The sequence below is a fragment of the Xiphias gladius genome, chromosome 5, assembly GCF_016859285.1.
Source record: "Xiphias gladius isolate SHS-SW01 ecotype Sanya breed wild chromosome 5, ASM1685928v1, whole genome shotgun sequence".
Classification (NCBI taxonomy): Eukaryota; Metazoa; Chordata; class Actinopteri; order Istiophoriformes; family Xiphiidae; genus Xiphias; species Xiphias gladius.
In genome coordinates, this window is record NC_053404.1 from 22,243,187 (window position 1) to 22,261,290 (window position 18,104).

Below are 18,104 nucleotides of genomic sequence, written 5' to 3' on the forward strand. Positions count from 1 at the left end.
ACAGTGAGCGAATTAATGAAATGAAATGAAAGGAAAGCAGAGAAGTGTGTGTTTACGTCTTGAGAGTGTGTGTGAATATGCATGGAAATGTTTTAAGATGAATGTGTGTAATGTGCTGTGTGTGTGTGTGTGTGTGTGTGTGTGTGTCTCTCCACAGCACGAATGTCAAGAGCACTGCTGCAGTGCCAAGGGCAGAGAGACACAGCAAATGTTATCTCTCTCTCTTCTCAAACACACACACACACACACACACACACACACACACACACACACACACACACACACACACACACACGGTGGAGTGTATTGTGAATGAAGTGCAGAGCGACATCATGTGTTCAGCTACAACTGCTGATGTGTTCGGTTTTCAATGGGACAAAAGGGGCAGAGGGAAAAAGAGAGCAGGGGGGAGATGAAGGAGGGATGAACCGACAGAGGAAAGAAAGACGTAGAGAAAAAGCACAGACAGAGAGAGAAAGGAGAGAGAAGGGTCACGATGTGGTAAAAACAGGCTTTAGCTCTAAGACAGTCGACTGTCTCTAAGTGAAGAAACTCCTAGAGAGCGCTCCTGCTTTCTCACCTTTAACCCTGTGAACCCACTTTATGCAACTTGCATTTGACCAGCGTGCGTCGGAGGGCCCGTGTTTTAAAAAATCCGCCGCCCGCCGCGGCGGGCAGGCTCTCCCCCGGCGGACACCGCTTCGGGCGTGTTGCGGTCCGCGCCGGACTCGGCCCTCGAACGACCCTGACGAACGCTACAGCGTCTTAAAAGCGTTTAAGGATCAGACTCGTGGCTCCAAAGTGTTTCCGTCGCTAAAACGTACAGTCACAGGCCTCGTGTCCCCTTCTCTACGCCGGGAAAAAAGAAAAAGAGGCGACACAGTTCTACCCGGTTTATTCGGCTCAGTTTCCTTCCTGCTCATTCTGACTCTCGGGTCGTAAAGTTTACAGAGTTTTTCCTTTCCAAAGGAGACCGGGGTCACGGCTGTGACGAAGAGCGCTGAGGAGCAGGAACCCTTTTAGTTCGGGTCCATTATTTTCGGGCTCGTGCACAATTAAGGGGGTGTCTGTTTAATATTAAATATGGCGAAAACTTAGCTTCTCCTGGAAGATAATCTTAAAATAACAATAAAATAATAACAATAACATGAGCCATAATGGCACCAGGGAGGCTCTTCCAGTGACAGAGATGTCCAAGAGTAAAATTGATGGATAAAAAAAAACACTATCACCTTGTTAAACTTTCTACAGTATCAAAGTAATTGACTGATAGTGTCCTGTGCATCAGGAGCTGCTTATACTTAATGCCGGTGCCCTTTCATCCCGCAAATCTGCCAAAAAGTTGCGTCTATGTAACCTGATGTTTTTTAACTTTACGCCGGGAAAAGACTGGAGCCCAACAGGCTGAATCTCGGAGGCCAGTATTAATATCTGACGGTCCCTTAATCCTTTTCATAAGGATTTCACATAATAAAAACAAGCTGATCTCCTGATGGGGATCCTTAAATATATCTACACTGATACGTGCTATGCGGGACCTTTGACAGCGATAAGCCGATGACAGCCGACACTGTCAGCCGTGCCGATGCGTTGGATGTGGCGAAACGTACCTTTGGTCCACTGACCCCGGAAAGTCCGGTTTCCGTTCTTTAGTGGTTACGGTCGGGATTAAGGCCACGACTGGACTCTGCCAATCCTAATGAAGGACACGGGCCCAAGTCGCAACTTGGGGCAAAAATTACCATTGAGTTTTTTTTTTGTGTGTGTGTGTGTGTTTAAATCGTGAAAGAAATGATTTTCCTCCCCAGACTGTGACAGCTGGCCAGTAAGGAATAATCCTCCTTTTGTTAGTTCAGCAGCTCCCACAAACTCCGACTCTCAAACTGGCAGGTGAGGGGGAGGATTTGGGAAGACAGGAAGAGCATGTGGAGGTTTTCACTACAACTTGTCAACTAGATACCAAAGTAAGTCATTAAAAGTTGTGTTGTGTTCGTCTTGGTAACAGGCCTCTACTTGTACTTCTTACACCACACAATCCTACGTCAGGATACAAATCTACGTTTCACTTCACTGAGACGTTCCTGGATGAAACTGAAGACTCACAACAACAGGTGTCTTCATCTGATTGAGAATTACCCCGGTGTGTGCGTGCGTGTGTGTGCGTGTGCGTGTGTGTGTGTGTGTGTGTGTGTGCGTGTGTGTGTGTGCATGTGTGTGTGCGCTCGTGTGTGACTTTGATAAAGTTTCTTGGACCTTAGCATCAATTTAACCTCCTACTGCTTCTACTGTCAGGCGGAAATAAAGAGTCTCACTCACACACACACACACACACACACACACACACACACACACACACACACACACACACACACACACACACACACGCACACACACACGCGACGCACACGCACTGTCAAATGGCCAAAAAATGGCCAAGCGCTGCTCTCTGGCTGTGTTGAAAACAACAGTCAATTGTTTGGCGCGCGCTGGCGCTGAAATAGATCAGACGGTGCACGAACATACACACACACACACACACACACACACCTGCAGAGTCAGAGCTACCTGCACACACAAATGACAGAGAGAGAGAGAGAGAGAGAGAGAGAGAGAGAGACGGGTGAGCAGAGACAGAGAGAGCTCTGAGATTCAGAGGGTTCAGTAATAGAGGGGGATGGAAGTGACAGAGATTTCTGCTGCGTTGAAACCAATGGGGGTCACTCTCTCTCAACACACACCGGGACGCACCCATGTGCCTCCCGACCCTCCTCTGATCTGACCTGCAGCTCCCTCCTCTGGCGGGGCTAAAAACTACGCCTGCGGGAAACGCCGACTTCGCCGCCCGCTGCTCCCCGAGGTCAAATCCAGACACCAAGACCTTTTTAATCTGACGGCATCCGGCTCCGCAACAGAACAGTGCAGCCGCTGTGTGACGCTGCACATGTAAACCGACGGACTTAAACGGACAGAAACCGACCTGCCGACTCCGTTCTGGACTCATGGAACAACGGCCAAACCGAGAAAGATCAGAACTGCCATCTAAACACTTTTAGCACATTTCTAACAGTCCATTAATTCTGCCTGTTGTTGGTCTTAAGGCTTCCACAGGCATTAAAACACTCCACAGAGCTGACTTTCAATTATTTCATTTCATTTAAAGTTAGAGCTGGTTCATCTTTGAGGTTTTACCCCTAAACATTAAAATGAACGAGAACATCCCTGACCACGGTTTCCCCTGCCAATTAAATTATTAGGTTTACCAAAAAAAAAAAAAAAGAGGAATTTCCTCTAGAGATTTCTCACCATGTAGATGGAGTTGAGTTTTGGTTTTCTTAGGCACCAGTTCATGGTCTTCAGAAAGTTCACGAAAAACAAACTGAAACTGAAAATGAGATCCGTGTCTCAATCATTTCTATTTGTCTCCGACAGAATGAAAACTGCTGACAGTGACGCCTGTGGATTATTCGCGTTAATCCCGGACACCGTTTCTGCAGAGGCATGCTGTTTTTGGGGTTTTTCAAACGTAATTTTTCAACATTTTCACTCCCACAACTGAATCTCCAAACGTTTCAGAGAGACAGACAAATCTCCGGCACGCTGCAGTGAAACCGTCTGCTTCCGGTCAGCTAGCCGACCCTTTCTGTTGTCATTTGGACGAAGTGACCCTTTAAAAAGGAAGCAATAACTCTGTCCGCCGCTGTGCGTCCAGTCTGCGGGCTGCAGGCCGCAGCCATCAAAAGCTCAGCGGCCGTGGAAGCAGTGTTATATCGTCTCTTTCCTTTACAACCTCCCGGCGGCGGACCGCTTCTCTGACCTCCGTCTAACACCAGCGTTCGTCCTAAACACACACACACACACACACACACACACACACACACTACATCTTAACGTCGTAAGACTCACATAAGTTACTGGGTTACTAACATTTTTATGTGTCTACGTATACACGTACTGCTGAAGTGTGTCAACACAGGACAGACATTTCTTAACTAGCTCTCACACACACACACACACACAGTCACACACACACACACACACACACACACACACACACACACACAGTGAGAGAGCGGCGGTGGTGTGATCCGGCCGCTCTCTTTGCGTCTTAAAACATGTATTATTGATTGGAACAAGCAGCGGTGAAGTGGAGCGCGGCGCTGCAGCTTTGTTCAAGGGCAAAGCAGCAAGCGAGCCACTTAGCAGACTGACAGGAGAGAGAGAGAGAGGAGCGAGAGACAAAGATAGACAGAGGGGGAGAGAGAGGGGACACATTTGTCAAATGTTTGTACATGTCTGCTTGTGGAAGTCGGCTTGATCTTGTTTTGACACTGTGTGCGTGCGTGCGTATTAAGGTGGAAATCAGCAGTTTAAATCTTGTGTGACAGACCAGACATCCTGAGTGGCTGAACTGCACTAAACACCCTGTTGGACAAACTGACTAATCAATCCCTGACCCGCCTGTTTATACACACACGTGTGTGTTATTGTACTTCTTGTCTTTGTGAGGACCAGTTTTCAGTTACAGTCGTTCCAGAGTGAGGACGTTTTGTCCGGTGCTCACGTCCTTCAAAGGGCCGTTTGAGGGTTCGGACCTGGTTTTAGGCTTCGGGGGCCAGGGAATGCACTATGGTAATGAGTGTCCTCGCAAAGATAGAAACAGAAGTTTGCGTCTCTGTGCCAAAACAGAAGTGTAAACCCGTCGATGATCTTCCTCGTAGAGCGCGACCGGTAACTGATGTTTTAGGCCGATATCGAAATCCACTTTTAGGGGTAACAGGGTTTTTAAAGCCCTTCTGAAAATATCACACAGAATCGAATTTAATACCTGTTTAAATACCCGTCATCATCCTACAGGCGAGGTATGAAAGCATGACGGAAAACTGGTTATTATAATAATTGTAGGCATCACATTTTTCCCAGTTCGGAAGGAGAACGGTTCATTTAAATCTTCCGTTGCCCACTCTGAGCTGACGACCTTCCTAGCTGCTGCCTTACGGCCAAACTCAGGGGAAAGGACCCAGCGGCCTCCCGCAGCACGAACCGCTGTCACAACAATCGGACTTTTGCTTTAGGAGGAGCAGAGCGTCTCCCGGCAGCTGCGACCGCGTACCGAAACATTTTAGAGAGACTTCTGTAAATCCAGATCTGCCTCCGGGCAAACTCAGGGGATACAAGGACGAGGGGTCCCTCAGTGTCCCCGAAAACCTGGGTTCCTCTATAGCAGAAAATAAGCATCAAGAAGCATCAAAAAATGGACGAACTGAACCCGGATATCAACATTAGGGACCACTGAGCTAACTCCATCCGCTGATGAAGATCATGTGACGGAGCTGAAAGGCCCAGAAAAAGTGTGTGTGTGTGTGTGTGTGTGTGTGTGTGTGTGTGTGTGTGTGTGTGTGCGTTTTCTGACCGGAGTCCAGCAGCTCCTGCTCCATCACTCCGCAGCCCAGCACCTCCATCCAGTCGCCCTGGAAACGTACCTCCATCTCAAAGGAGGGATGAGTGAAGGGGAAGTAACAGTCGACCCACCTGATCCCCACATCTGAGGAGGAGGAGGAGGAAGAATGAAAATGACGACGAAGAGGAGGAAAATGAGAAAGTGAGTGGTGAGGAGGAGTAGGGCAACAACAAAGGAGGAGGAAGAGGAAAGTAAAAAGGAGAACGTTTGAGCAAAATGAAAACCGACAACGTATTATCCGTCTCGGGGGACTCACCTTCTCCGAACAGGTGAGTGACGAGTCGCGTCAGAGTGTGTTTCAGATCGAACTCCACCAGCTTGACGGCCTCCAGAGTGTGCGTTTCCTGTTTCTCAGGCGTCCTCCTGCCTGCCCCCTCGAACAGCGACAGCTCCTCTCCGTTCTGCACCTTAGAGAACAGCTGGGAGACGCAGGACACGTCTGTGACACATCTGACCTGCCAGCTAAAGCCTGGCCACTCCAACACACACACACACACACTCCTGTACCTCGTGGTTGGAGAAGAGTCGGACTCCCTCCATCTGGTGGAAGACGGGGTAATGACTGGCGTCGATCTCGTCACGCCGGTACACGTCTCCAGCCAACAGGAACGCATCCAGACCGGACTTCACCAGCTCCCTCTGGTGGGCGGAGGTGTGAGCGCGAAGCATCATTTTCCTACACATCAACACACACACACACACACACACACACACACACACACAGAAACAACGCACATGTATTACGAGACAGCTGCTGCTGCTGTTTGGGTCATTTCTTCTTCATTGGTGCCCCCAGGAGTTTTCGGCTGGCTAGTGTAACGTGTTCTGCCTCCGTGGAAGAAATAAATCCCTAACCGGAGGAAACGAGTGGAAAACGTCCCCCCATGTCCAGCCAGCATCTCTTTAGATTTAGAACTGACAACCTATGATTGTTTAAAGAATAAAAAGCGGAAGACAAACAGCACAGAAAAGGTGCATTTCTTAATTACCCCCTTACCTGTTGGGTTGGAAAACGTTGCTGTTTTATAACCAACTTTGTCCAAAATCCTTCATTTGATCTCCACTCACCATGTTTTGAATTCCAACTCATGCAGTGTGCAGTGGTGGAAAGTAAATTTAATCAACTACATTTTTTTTTGGCTGCTTGGTACTTCACTCGTAGAGGATTTACATTCCCCGGCTGAAAATGAAATCAGCGGCTCCCAACTCCGAGCCTTACCAAGGCTTTCAGATGTCTACGGGAGACAAACTCCAACAGTTTCATTTAAATAAGGCCCGAAGAGGTAAATTATCATATGATAATTATTATAAGATTGGAGAAAAGTCTAAAAAAAAAAAAAAAGAACCACAACGTTGTGAATGAGATCTTTGTTTTTTCTTCTTTCCTCCCTCATTAATCATCTATCGACCCCTCAGTTTTATCCGCTGACCCATTACAGGGGCTCAACCCTTACGTTGGGAACCACTGGACTAAACTGTGCATAAAGTAGTTAAAGCCAGCTCCACCTGGAGCAGCTACGGCAGTAAAATGCCGCTTATGTTATTAATAATCCGATAGTCGCTCACGGGGTACATTTTACCGCGGAACAAATACTTTTAATTTTGACGATTTTTGTACATTTCGTTGGTCATACATCTGACCTCTTTTTAAGTGGCGTTTGAAGGCAGGACTTTTACTGGTAGCGGAGCATTTTTACACTGTTTGTATCGGTCCTTTTACTCCAGGGAAAGGCCTGAGTACCTCCGTTCATCTGTGTCTGTGTCACAATGCACGATACACGGCGGCAGTTAGCTCTCGGTGAGTGACGGTTGAGCGGGTGCTACTCCCGGCAGTGCCACTGTGGGTTAACGTTAGTCCTCCGCGTTGGACACCATTCTCACCGGGCCTTAAGACGGCCCCAGGCGATGACAAAGCCCTCTATGCTGGGGGTGACTCGAAGCACATGAACACACAGAGGGTTCAGGAGTCCCAAAAGTCAGAAAGATTCCTCCCCTGCGTGTAAACCGCGCCCAGGAGCAATGGAACCGAACTTGGATTCCTTTTCGACTGGGAAGAAAACTGTGTTCGTTGAGCGGCGTCACCCACCTGCTCAGGTAGTAGTTGTCACCTCGCTTCCTGCTGGGGTGGCCGGGCGGGATCAGCAAGCTGTCAGACAAACCACACAAAACAATTCATAATTCCTTCAAAGCGAAGATATTCAGTGAAATGTTGTGGGGATACCACAAACATGGCAGTTGTGTTTTAATTAAGAGTCTCCAGATTCGCTCCCATCACTTCACTGAACGCCGATATTTCATTTCACTGTGTTTACAAATCCAAACTCTGTTTGTTCTGAGGACACTCTTTTATCTCCACGAATGTAATTAAATGTAAGAAATGAAAGTGTGTGCGGACGTGGCAAATTAAAATGAGATCAACTGAGTTGTGAAGAAAGCACAACAGTCAGAAGAATCCCGATTCGGACCTGGTGAATAATCTCAATTCCCCCGCAAACATAACTGCGATAGCATGAATTATTATTTTGTTTTACTGAGCGTCCGTGAAAGCCTGTGATCGGCTGCATATAAGCACTCAGCGAAGGTGTTAATCAGACAATCATGGAAGCCGCTGACCTGTCAAAGTTCTGCTCCACGGTAACCACGGGGCTCAGGTTGTCATGGACAGAGAAGAGCGGGTTGCCCCAGCGACCGATGTAGGCACTGTGGGAGGGTAGAAGAGAGACGTGAGCACAAATGGATGAAGAGAAGGGGAAAAAGAAAAAGGCAAGACAACCTGAAAAAAATGAGGGCACAGGTTACGAAGCTGCTGTAGCCAGACTCTTACCGAGAACACCACAATAACACCAGGTGGCGATTTACTCCCGGTGCTGCGACACCATTAAAGAGACCAAGCGCCAGTGCTGGCGTTTTGTTTAGTTGAGCGAAAGTTTGACCAACAGCAACATATTGGAGGAAAAAAACAAAAAAATGTCACGTTTATCAGGTGTAATAACGTACGTCTATCATTTTCCACGTGCATCGTGTTTCGAGTCACGTGTTCTTCATTTTGTTCATGCGCTACGGCCTGATTCTCCTTCATGCTCGGCTGGCACTGAAATTCGTTTGGCATCCTGACGCAGTTCCGTCTGAGGGGGACGATACGGATTAAAGGTGCAGTTACACGCGAGACACCTTCCCCAGCCACCCACACACACACACACACACACACACACACACACACACACACACAACGCTTCGCGCTGTCCGGACCCAGACCTCCCACCCGGGGGGACTCGCCTGCTCGAGAGCAGAAGCTGAGACACGCGAGGAGTCAGGAGAGACACTGTTAGCAAGTCTGAACATGCTCCTGCCGCGAGCTTCTTGACAGGAGTGTTCCAAAGGTCGGCCGCTAATCCTCGAACGGGTTTAGAGTTGGTCAACAAAAGTTTAGTTTTGAGTTTCACAGGCCGGCTGCTGAACCAGGCCGTGCCGCAGTGACAGCAGGACTCTCTGAGCGACTGATCTACAGAACGGAAGAACAACCAGACTGCAAAAGATCTAAGCCTACGGAGAGAGTGAGCGTGCGGCCGTATCTTCGTACATCTTTATGTGTCTGGTGGTGCAGTACAGTTGGAAGCTGGGAGGTTGCAACCTGGGAGGTTTTACTCCTTTTTGCTCTCAAATGACTCATTTGCGCTTTATATTTAGCGTCACCGCCCAGTAGTCTGGTCTCGCGTGCACCCTCCAGCGCTCTCGTGAACCACGGGCCGCTGGAATCTAACGTGGTTTTATTTTGATCCTGGGCCGAGGTGCGTGTTTGCGAATTACCCGGCAGCCCCCAGGTGTCCGGAGAGTCTGCTGCTATCAGAGCGTACAAGCTTTTCTAAAGAGTAGAGGTTCACGACCTGCGAAATGGCAGAGTCATAAACCACTGTCAGACAACACACTCACCGACTACCTAATGACTTATTAATGCAGCGTTAATGCTCTCACTGCTGTGTGTGTGTGTGTGTTTGTTCGTTTTTTTATAGCGAGTGTGGCGAATAAGCAGCAGACTAACGATATTTCACTGCTCTGAGCAGTGCAGCAAACTTTCACACTCCACTGTCCCTGAAGACACATTGAGCCTGCAGAGAGTCAGTCAGCAGTTTGTGCTCTGAAAACAAAGAGCGCACACAGAAAGAGACACACAACACGTGGAAACATAGCAGCGGCTGACTCACAGCACGAGCCGGTTTTTACCCCGACGCGGAGGATTAAAGGGAAAGTCAGTAGGATTCATTCTCTGGGAGCCACGAATGTCCGTAGATCATCTCAGGACAATCCATCTCATAGTCGTCGAGGTATTTCCGCGGCCAGCGCGGCTTCAGAGACATGCGGTCATTATTTATTAAACTATTACAGAGGTAAATTGGTCGCTCACGTGTGCGTCTCGCTCGCTCGCTCGCTCCGCACCTGGAAGCGGTGAGATGCGGCGCGGGCTTTATTTTGATGCACGTGCGGAGTGAGAGCTGAAGCAGGCATTTCCCTTCAGCATCCTGTCAGTGACCGGTTATCAACTCTCCAGTCGTCCAGTCAGGTTTATTCTGCGTTGCTACCGTGAAGAAACTGCCATTTAATTCACGATGTCTAGTTAAGTTCTGGATTGTGTCTGATCCTTGATCTTCTTTACTTTTATACATGCGGTTTTATTGACATTATTATGTCTGCTGTTCTTTTTCTGTGTTTCTGATTGTCATTTATTTTCATTGTATTTTCCTAAACAATGTTGTATTTATTAGTTCAGTATTTTTTTTATTTTTATTTGAGGGGAGGTCTGCTGTGTAAGCCTGTAGCCTCCTGACACTCTCCTGTCACATCTGTTCTATTTGTATTATCTGGTTTTATGCTGCTGTAACTGTGTCCAAACAGGAACAAACTAAAAACTAAAAGATCGGAAGTCGTAGTTTGAAAAACCTGCCAAAGAGGAGAACTCCACTTTACCTGTAGAAGTGAGCTTTGATCCGCTCTTTGATCAGCCACAGAGGATGATGGGGCCGGTTGTGGAGGTTGTGGCCGACCTTGGCCAAGATCTTTGGCGTCACGTTGGTGAAGTCGTCGCGGGCGTAGGACTGGCCCAGCACCTCCACCGAGTCCTGACCGATCAGAGGCTGAGGGGCGGGGCCGTCTGTGCTGAGGCGTCTGCACGGTGCCACGCCGCCATTGTTGGCTGAGAGCGTTGACAGACAGCAGCGGCCGAGCAGAGGGTGCGGTGGGGACTGAAGGAGCGGGAGGAGCAGGGAAAGGGGGTTGGCGCCGAGTCTCATGACGACTGGTCCATGGAGCTGGAAAGACGTTAGAGAGACATTAGAATACGATATATGATGGGAGCAACAGAAAAAAGCAAAACGGTGTACCTGCATGTTAGAAACACACGGACATGAAACGGGCAAACAAAAACAGAGAAAAAAGTAGAGCAAAAGAAAGAAAAATAGCAGAAATCCCTCTGTTATGGCAGAAGAGAAAAGAATCATACATGACCAAAATCAGAGCTACATGCTTATACCATTGTTGTGGCTTCTGAGCCCAGTACTCCCTCTCTTTTAGCTCTGGTTTTGGTCTCCACCGGCTCCTGAGGGAAACATCTGGCTCTCTACCTGCTAAACGCTCCACTGTGTTCACCAGCTGCTCTCTGACTGGGTCTGAGCAGCTACTGGGCAGGTTGGTTTTGCTGCTCGCTGCTCGCTCATCAAATTTGTCATCTCGTTCGAAAAAGGAGAGGGGGAAACAAGCACGACGTGAATCAGAGCTGGGCATAAAAACAACAGACCGGCTTCTCAGCGGAGGTCAGGCGAGGTTTTATTTAGATCAGTTATAAATCACACTAATGGACAAATAGCGAAAGCACCAAAGGTTAAAATGAGAAAGTGAAGAGATCAGCTGCTTTCCGTTTCTTTTTGTCCTTTTCATTCTTTCCATCATTTATCATTTGACAGGAGACGAGACAATCACGTTTTATCCGTCCCCCTCAGATATTTGCCCATGCGCGCACACACACACACACACACACACACACACACACACACACACACACACACACACACACACACACACACACACACACACACACACACAGGGAACATCCCTGAACACGACAAAAGGGTGTTGCATTGCAGTGGCATTGCAGCAAAATGGATTATTGTTCCTAAATCCATGAAGCCTTTACCTCTGCTCTGCTGCTGCTGGCGTCATATTATACTGGACAGGACAGTGGCCGAGGTCTCACACGCACGCGCACACACACACACACACACACACACACACACACAAACACAAAAGTTCTTGGGTAAAAGTACATTTCAAGGTCATTTTGACTTTTTTTTTTTTTTTTTTTTTTAAACAAGACATAAAAAGGAAAAAAACGTCATAATTATCTCATAATTTTGAGATGATGTAGCAGACAAGCACCAATAGCGACCCCCTACAGGCTACAATGACCGTTACATCTGACAACACAAAAAAGTTGGCCAGAGCAGACACCAAACGGGAGATTTATTTTGTAGAATAAAAATCTGTGAAATCAACATTTCTTTCCTCTAAAAAGCATTAATACTTCAGTAAAGGTCGCGGCAGCCTGGCGCTTATTCGTCTTGTGTACAGAGTTCATTATTTGTCAGAAGGCAGGTGCTACAGGAAAGGTCACGTAAAACCGTGACCAAAACAGCCCAAGTTCCTGAAGCCATTTTACCAACAATGATATATGTGTTTATTGCGTGATTTTGCTGGTAGAATGGAGCTTTTTTTGTAGAGAGAACCGTTGGCCAGGTACCAAACTCCGGACCAAAGTGGAAAATTTGACAATGACGCAGTTTCAGACCTGTGCAAAAGATGCCTGTTTTGATTCCGTTACTTTTACTTATCTCCAATATGTACTGACATCATACGAAGACGCCAGACAGAGTGTCAGAGAGGGTCACTTCAACGCCAGATGCTTATGTTTCACTAATATCAATGACTTATAGAGTCATCTACTTAATTCCAAACATGCTCCTATTTTTTCCTTTATTTTCCTATTGCCAAGCAACATGAAAGGTGTTCTATAATATATTTTTCTTTTCGTTTTTTCTCGCTGACTGTAGCTCCCATTCAAGGATGCACAAAGGACGGATTAATCATTTATGCTAATAAATATCAGAAAATATCTTTTTTGAAATGTCCATAACAAGTTGCCAAAGCAAACATCTTCAAACGTCTTGTTCTGTCAGACCAACAGTCCAAAACAAACCCACACACTAATATATATATATATATATATATATATATATATATATATATATATATATATATATATATATATCATAGAAGCTGCAACCAGAGAAAATGACTGAAACAATTCATCTATTATCAGAAAATCTCCGGAAATAACTTTCTTTTCCGTCAGCGTGCGGCCGTCATCCCGTAGCGAGACCCTCTGCGGACCTGAGAAATGTCTGATGGTCTGGAGGAGGCGAAGACGCCCGTCATCTCAGATGATGACGAAAGGTCACGTGACATTTCCAGGTCGTATATAGCTCGAGCTGCCGTGGATCCTGCTGCATTAGGGGCTTGTGCAGCTCTTTGGGGGTTCGGACTGATTTAAAAAGACGCAGCTAGAGACAAAATAAAACCTGCATCTTTCTGCATTTTTTCCTTTACTGTTCTGCTCTAATGGGATGTCCAAAAAAAAAAAAAGTGCCCTAGGATGTCTCCATCTTGGCTCGATGTCTCTTTTTTTTCCCAGCCTCTCTGTGGGACTGACCTTCCCGGCATGTGGTCGCCACCATATGTCTGTCCCCAGGGCGCCAGGCGACGCCTTCGCAAACGGACAGGCACGGTCAGTAAACACACGCACAGCGTTTGTAGCAATCGAAGAAGCAGTGAGAGAACCTGATAAGGAAAAAGCCTCAGGTCTCTGACATATAATGATGATCTGGACGTGTTTCTTTGGACTTCTAGTATCTTAGCTTCCAGACTCTGAGTGTCCCACACTAACAGTATATAGAAGTACATAAAACATCAGCAGAGTTCCTTCTGCGCCTAATCCTGACCAAACCTTGACCATGTATTTTTCGCACATCAAGACTGATTTATTGTTTTAATATTTTATTATTCTGCCGATAGTGGCGTCAGATCCCAAACCGCGTCTGCGTGTCATTTTTCTTCACTGATTTTGACTCGTTGGTCTTTCGCCGGGTAATTAATTGTCAGAAACACAGTTAAACAGTTGCACAGAAAAAGAGGAGATGATGGAGCCCAGCAACTCACTCTAATCGGATTTGTTCTCAACACGAGTCCAAAACTGCAGGAGTGAAATTGTATGAAAGACTTGATGTTTTCTGGCCTAAAATGAGAAGTCTGAGAAACAGGTCAAAGTAGGACAAAACAAGCTGGCGTCTACTACTCACGTTCAGCCGGAGAAGGATGCACCGCACTTTATCATTTTGAAGCTCGAGGAGACAGAAAAGATGGCGGACCGTGTCCCAGCCTCTCCCTCACCGAACAGTCGAGATAAACGCGTCGGCTTGTTTTCGGCTGGCGGCCGACTAGCTCACCAGTCGTCGAGCGTGAATGACAGACGGCGAGCGGCGGCGGAATCTGCCCTCAGTTTAACGTTCTGCTTGCTTTAAAAATCCTCACCCTTCTTTCTAAATGATTTACGGCACTATCGACTCTAACATCAGACCAGGCCGGCTTTTACGTTTGGAATTCCGATCCTACAAACTCTTCTCACCCGCAGCGAATATCCTTTGGGAAAATGCACATTTCAACAAGGCCGGTGTGACCGTCGCCTACAGGCGATGCCCGAGTGTGGCCACTCTGGTCAAGACTGAAGCATCTCAACAACCACTGGGCGGACTGCTGAGAAATACCGGTGCGGACGCTCGGGTTTCCCTTGCGGATGAACTTTGATAGCGTCGGTGATCCTCTGGCCACCGTCGGTTCAAAATTCCCGTTTGTCCACTGATCTGGTTTCAGTCCTGGACGGATCATTTTTACTTGTCGGTTTATGATGTTTTGTGACTTCCAGTTTTAAATTCATCGCATCTCTCAGAGCTTCAATGAAAAAAAAAAAAGCTGCAGAACACTGTACTATTAGTTATTTTAAATTCTGTTTTGGGCATTTAAACAACAGTAGGAGAGGTCAGAGGTCACAGTGACCTGTCTCTCACCCCCGAATGTCTGATCTGAGAGCAGTGAAAGGCAGAAGAAAACAGAGATCAAGGAAATCACGGAGACTTTTGAAGAGGAAGCGATCACATGGATTTTTTAAACACAGTCGTGAACTTGAGCAAACGAAAATACTACATCAGATCAAACTTTAATGAGTCCTGCGGGGGAGTCACGGCTGTTTGGCTGTTTAGCGGTGAAACTCTTCACACGTCTCTGCTCATATCTTTCTTTTTTTTTTTTTTTTTTTTTTAAATGTCTGGTGACAGAGCTGAGACCAGAGGAAGCACGAGGCTGCTGAGTTTATTCCCTCCAGGGGCTTGACACTTTTTCCCTGTTTCACTTTTTAACCCCCCGAGCACAGCCTCGTGACTCGACACAAAAACACAGGACGAGCCCCGGGGGGTGTCTGGTCAGCACTGGGCAGCAGTTAACTTGGTCAACACCCTGTTAAAGTACAGCATCCAAGAACAGAGGTGACATTAGTCAAACAAAATCAATTTATTCATGTCAGATTTCTCCATTTCAACCAAATTAAAATCCAAATTTTCAGTGGTCTCCAAAGAGTGTGAACAGAATGCATTTCCAAAAGTAAGAAAATCTCATTTAAAATCCTGTTGTCATTAGTAGATTAGGAAATACTCATATTGACAAGTAAAGTAACTGAAGTAAAATCTTAAATGTAAAACTACATTCAAGGTTTTACTCGAGTAAAGTACCAGGAGCTCAGAATTGTGCTTTGGGGGGGGCCGAGGGGGGCACTACCCACCGTGCAATGCGTACTTTCCAGGACTAACTTCATCTCTGCATCATTTAAAAAGTTGGGCAATCACTCCAGTGCCAGTGCTGGGCCGGAACTACAGGCGAAAGAATTAATCGGTGAAGCAATTAGTGGGTCAACAGAAAACCGACGGGTGACAATGTTGATAATCGAGCAAAATAAAAAAAACGAGAAACGGTTCCTGGAGGTTTAGATTCGTTGCTTTTGTCTGTTCCGCGTCATTGTAAAGTGAAACATATTTGAGTTTTAGACTGTTGATCAAACAAAAAGGAGATTTGAAGATGAAAACTTTACAGAGCTGCAACCATTAGTCGATGGACGGAAACTCAATTGGCGGTTATTTTAAAAGTCGGGAAACATTTATGGTTCTTTAGCCTTTCTTGGCATTATTGCGAATATCTTTTCCTCCTGTTTTCTGATGTTTGATAGACGTAATGATTAGAAAATAACAGGTGGAGTAAAGGATAACGAAAAATCCCCCATTAGTTGCAGTCCCAAATATCTGCTCTTTTTGTAGATTCCCTGTAATGTAGCTGTCGTTAAGCTAGAAGCCGTACAAACCAGGCAGCAACCACCTGTCTACAGAGACATTTCGAGTTCAGGTTATTACTCAGCTGGCTCCGCACAGATCATCGTAATCGGCCAATCTGAGCTTTATGTTAGTGTCGATTTAATAGTCTCAAATATGTTTGCTGGCACCATCATCCTGGCTTTTAAATTGTGCCCATGTAGATCTTGCTCTCGTTAATTTTTTCTGTTTTCTGCATGTCAGCCGATCACACTTCAGAACCATCTCCACCAGCCACTTCTGTCCTGTGTCATTTTTAACGGAGGATCAATAGGTACTAACGCGGCGCCGGGTCCCAGAAATATGACAGATTAGTTGGTAGCAGATACAGATAAAATGGGCAGCGATGTAAGCAGCTCTGGTGGAAGCGAAACATGATTCATCGTGTGTGAAAGCCGCTGAGAAAACCCCTTGTTTTGCTGCCAAGAAGTTGTTCTGACTAACCAGAGAGGCAGCAGCCAACAGCGAAGCTGTGATGTGACTTCTGATGCTGCCAGCTAAATAAAGGTGGAAACAGAGACGCCGCCAAGGACGAGCCGCGGCCCGCCGTCCAAAAGACACCCACCGCTCCTCGAAAAAAAATAAAAAAATTTAAGAAAACGCAGACATAAACTTAGAAAAGTGTCTGAGAGTGAAACGAAGCTCCGAGCCTCGACGGTGTTACCGTCTGGATGTGACCAACACCGAGGACCGCGGGCAATAACGCCGCAGCGGTCGCCGCGGGTCACGGTGTCGCACGTCACGTGCGCGCAGGCGAACCGACGAGCGACACGCCGCACGCGCTACACGAAGATATAAGGCCCGTTCGAGCACGCGCAAGCACACGCGGGGAGTTTCCGGCAGCAGTTTTAGTGCGGAGGGATTCATTCAGCCTCTAAAGCCTGACGCGCTGATAGAGAGAGGTGATAAATTACATACTGCAGAGAGAGAGAGAGAGAGAGGGAGAGAGAGAGAGAGAGAGAGAGAGAGAGAGAGAGGAGGGAGGCAGGGAGAGGCCTGAAGAGAGAGATACTGTGTATATATATATATATATACACACACATGTGTGTGTGCGTGTGTGTGATTAAAGATGGCTGCGGAGACAGAGGTACAGATAACTGGGATCAGAGACAGAAAGCATCAAAGTTTTTAGAGTATTGATGTCGTCCCTGCTTTTTTTACGTCTCCCTCCCCCAGCAGCGCACAAACCTTGGACCCACGGGGGGGAAACGTCACTTAACACAACCTCACGAACACGGTGTGTAACTTCATCATTGAGCCTCTGCTTGTTCCGGTTTTACATTCGACGGGTGCATTAGTGTTCACGTTCACGTCACAAAAGCAACGCGTGGTTTTTTTTCTTCAAAGACGGGTGGAGAAAAAAAAAGAAAAGGACCCTCGCTGCGTTGTCAGAGCCGTTCAGAAACAGCCACAGAGCGACTCCGCATCACCGTAGACGCTGTACGGAGGAGTTCGGCTTTAGCTGCAGGTGAAGTCAGCTGAAGCTCTTTGAGCCGCTTTTGAAAATGATTCCAAAAAGCAACAGCAAATGCAAGAGCGATGCTTTCAGGAGGTTTTTTAAAAGTGTGTTTTCTTCCCTTACGTCATTTCAAAGAGGAAGACTCTCACATGTAATGTGTAATGTAACAGGAGGCGCAAACTGTGGTTGGTAGATGTTGTTACTGGTTTTTTAAAGGATATAAAACATGTCAGCAGTTGTGTATATCTTCAACATGGCTGGATGACCTGTGGAAAAATACGGAGTGAGACCAACTGCTCTTGTTTCCTAAGCCACAAAAACCAAAGTAACAACTTCGTAATATTTAGGGCCCTTATTTTTTCGTGGTAGCGCAAAGATCGGCGCCAGCCACGCTCCCGCTGGTTGGTCATTTATATTTCTATCTCTGTCGTCACTGTACAAGCCCAATATAGAAACCACACCGCCTGCCTCTGCACCATCCGCACGGCGCTGTGATTCCTGTTTCTTGAGCTGCCGTCGATCGCCTCAGCTGATTCAGAGCCGGGAGACCAGCGGTGTGACGAATTTATTGACCACCGCACCTCCCGACCTACAGTCCACGTCGGCCGGGCCTTTTGCACTTGGCGCCGCTGCTCCCGCGTGAACCCGAAACGGCGAGTGGAAACGCTCAGGC

At 47.0% G+C, this 18,104-nt stretch overlaps 2 protein-coding genes across 23 annotated transcripts in view; both read right to left on the bottom strand.

The window, feature by feature from the left end:
• The window catches only part of LOC120789870 (NACHT, LRR and PYD domains-containing protein 12-like), a 1,168,582-nt gene that overhangs the window by 348,535 nt on the left and 801,943 nt on the right, over nt 1–18,104 (bottom strand). The gene's annotated exons all lie outside the window — the stretch shown is intronic.
• Nucleotides 1–18,104, bottom strand: part of fars2 (phenylalanyl-tRNA synthetase 2, mitochondrial) — a 123,133-nt gene that overhangs the window by 82,681 nt on the left and 22,348 nt on the right. For all 3 annotated transcript variants that reach the window (XM_040127094.1, XM_040127092.1, XM_040127095.1), the window contains exons 3-8: nt 10,421–10,761; nt 8,072–8,158; nt 7,545–7,604; nt 5,966–6,134; nt 5,715–5,877; nt 5,411–5,542 (exon numbers count right to left, since the gene is read on the bottom strand). In XM_040127094.1, coding sequence (XP_039983028.1) covers nt 5,411–5,542; nt 5,715–5,877; nt 5,966–6,134; nt 7,545–7,604; nt 8,072–8,158; nt 10,421–10,743 — 934 coding nt within the window. In that variant the 5' untranslated portion in view covers nt 10,744–10,761. The remainder of the gene's footprint in view (nt 1–5,410; nt 5,543–5,714; nt 5,878–5,965; nt 6,135–7,544; nt 7,605–8,071; nt 8,159–10,420; nt 10,762–18,104) is intronic.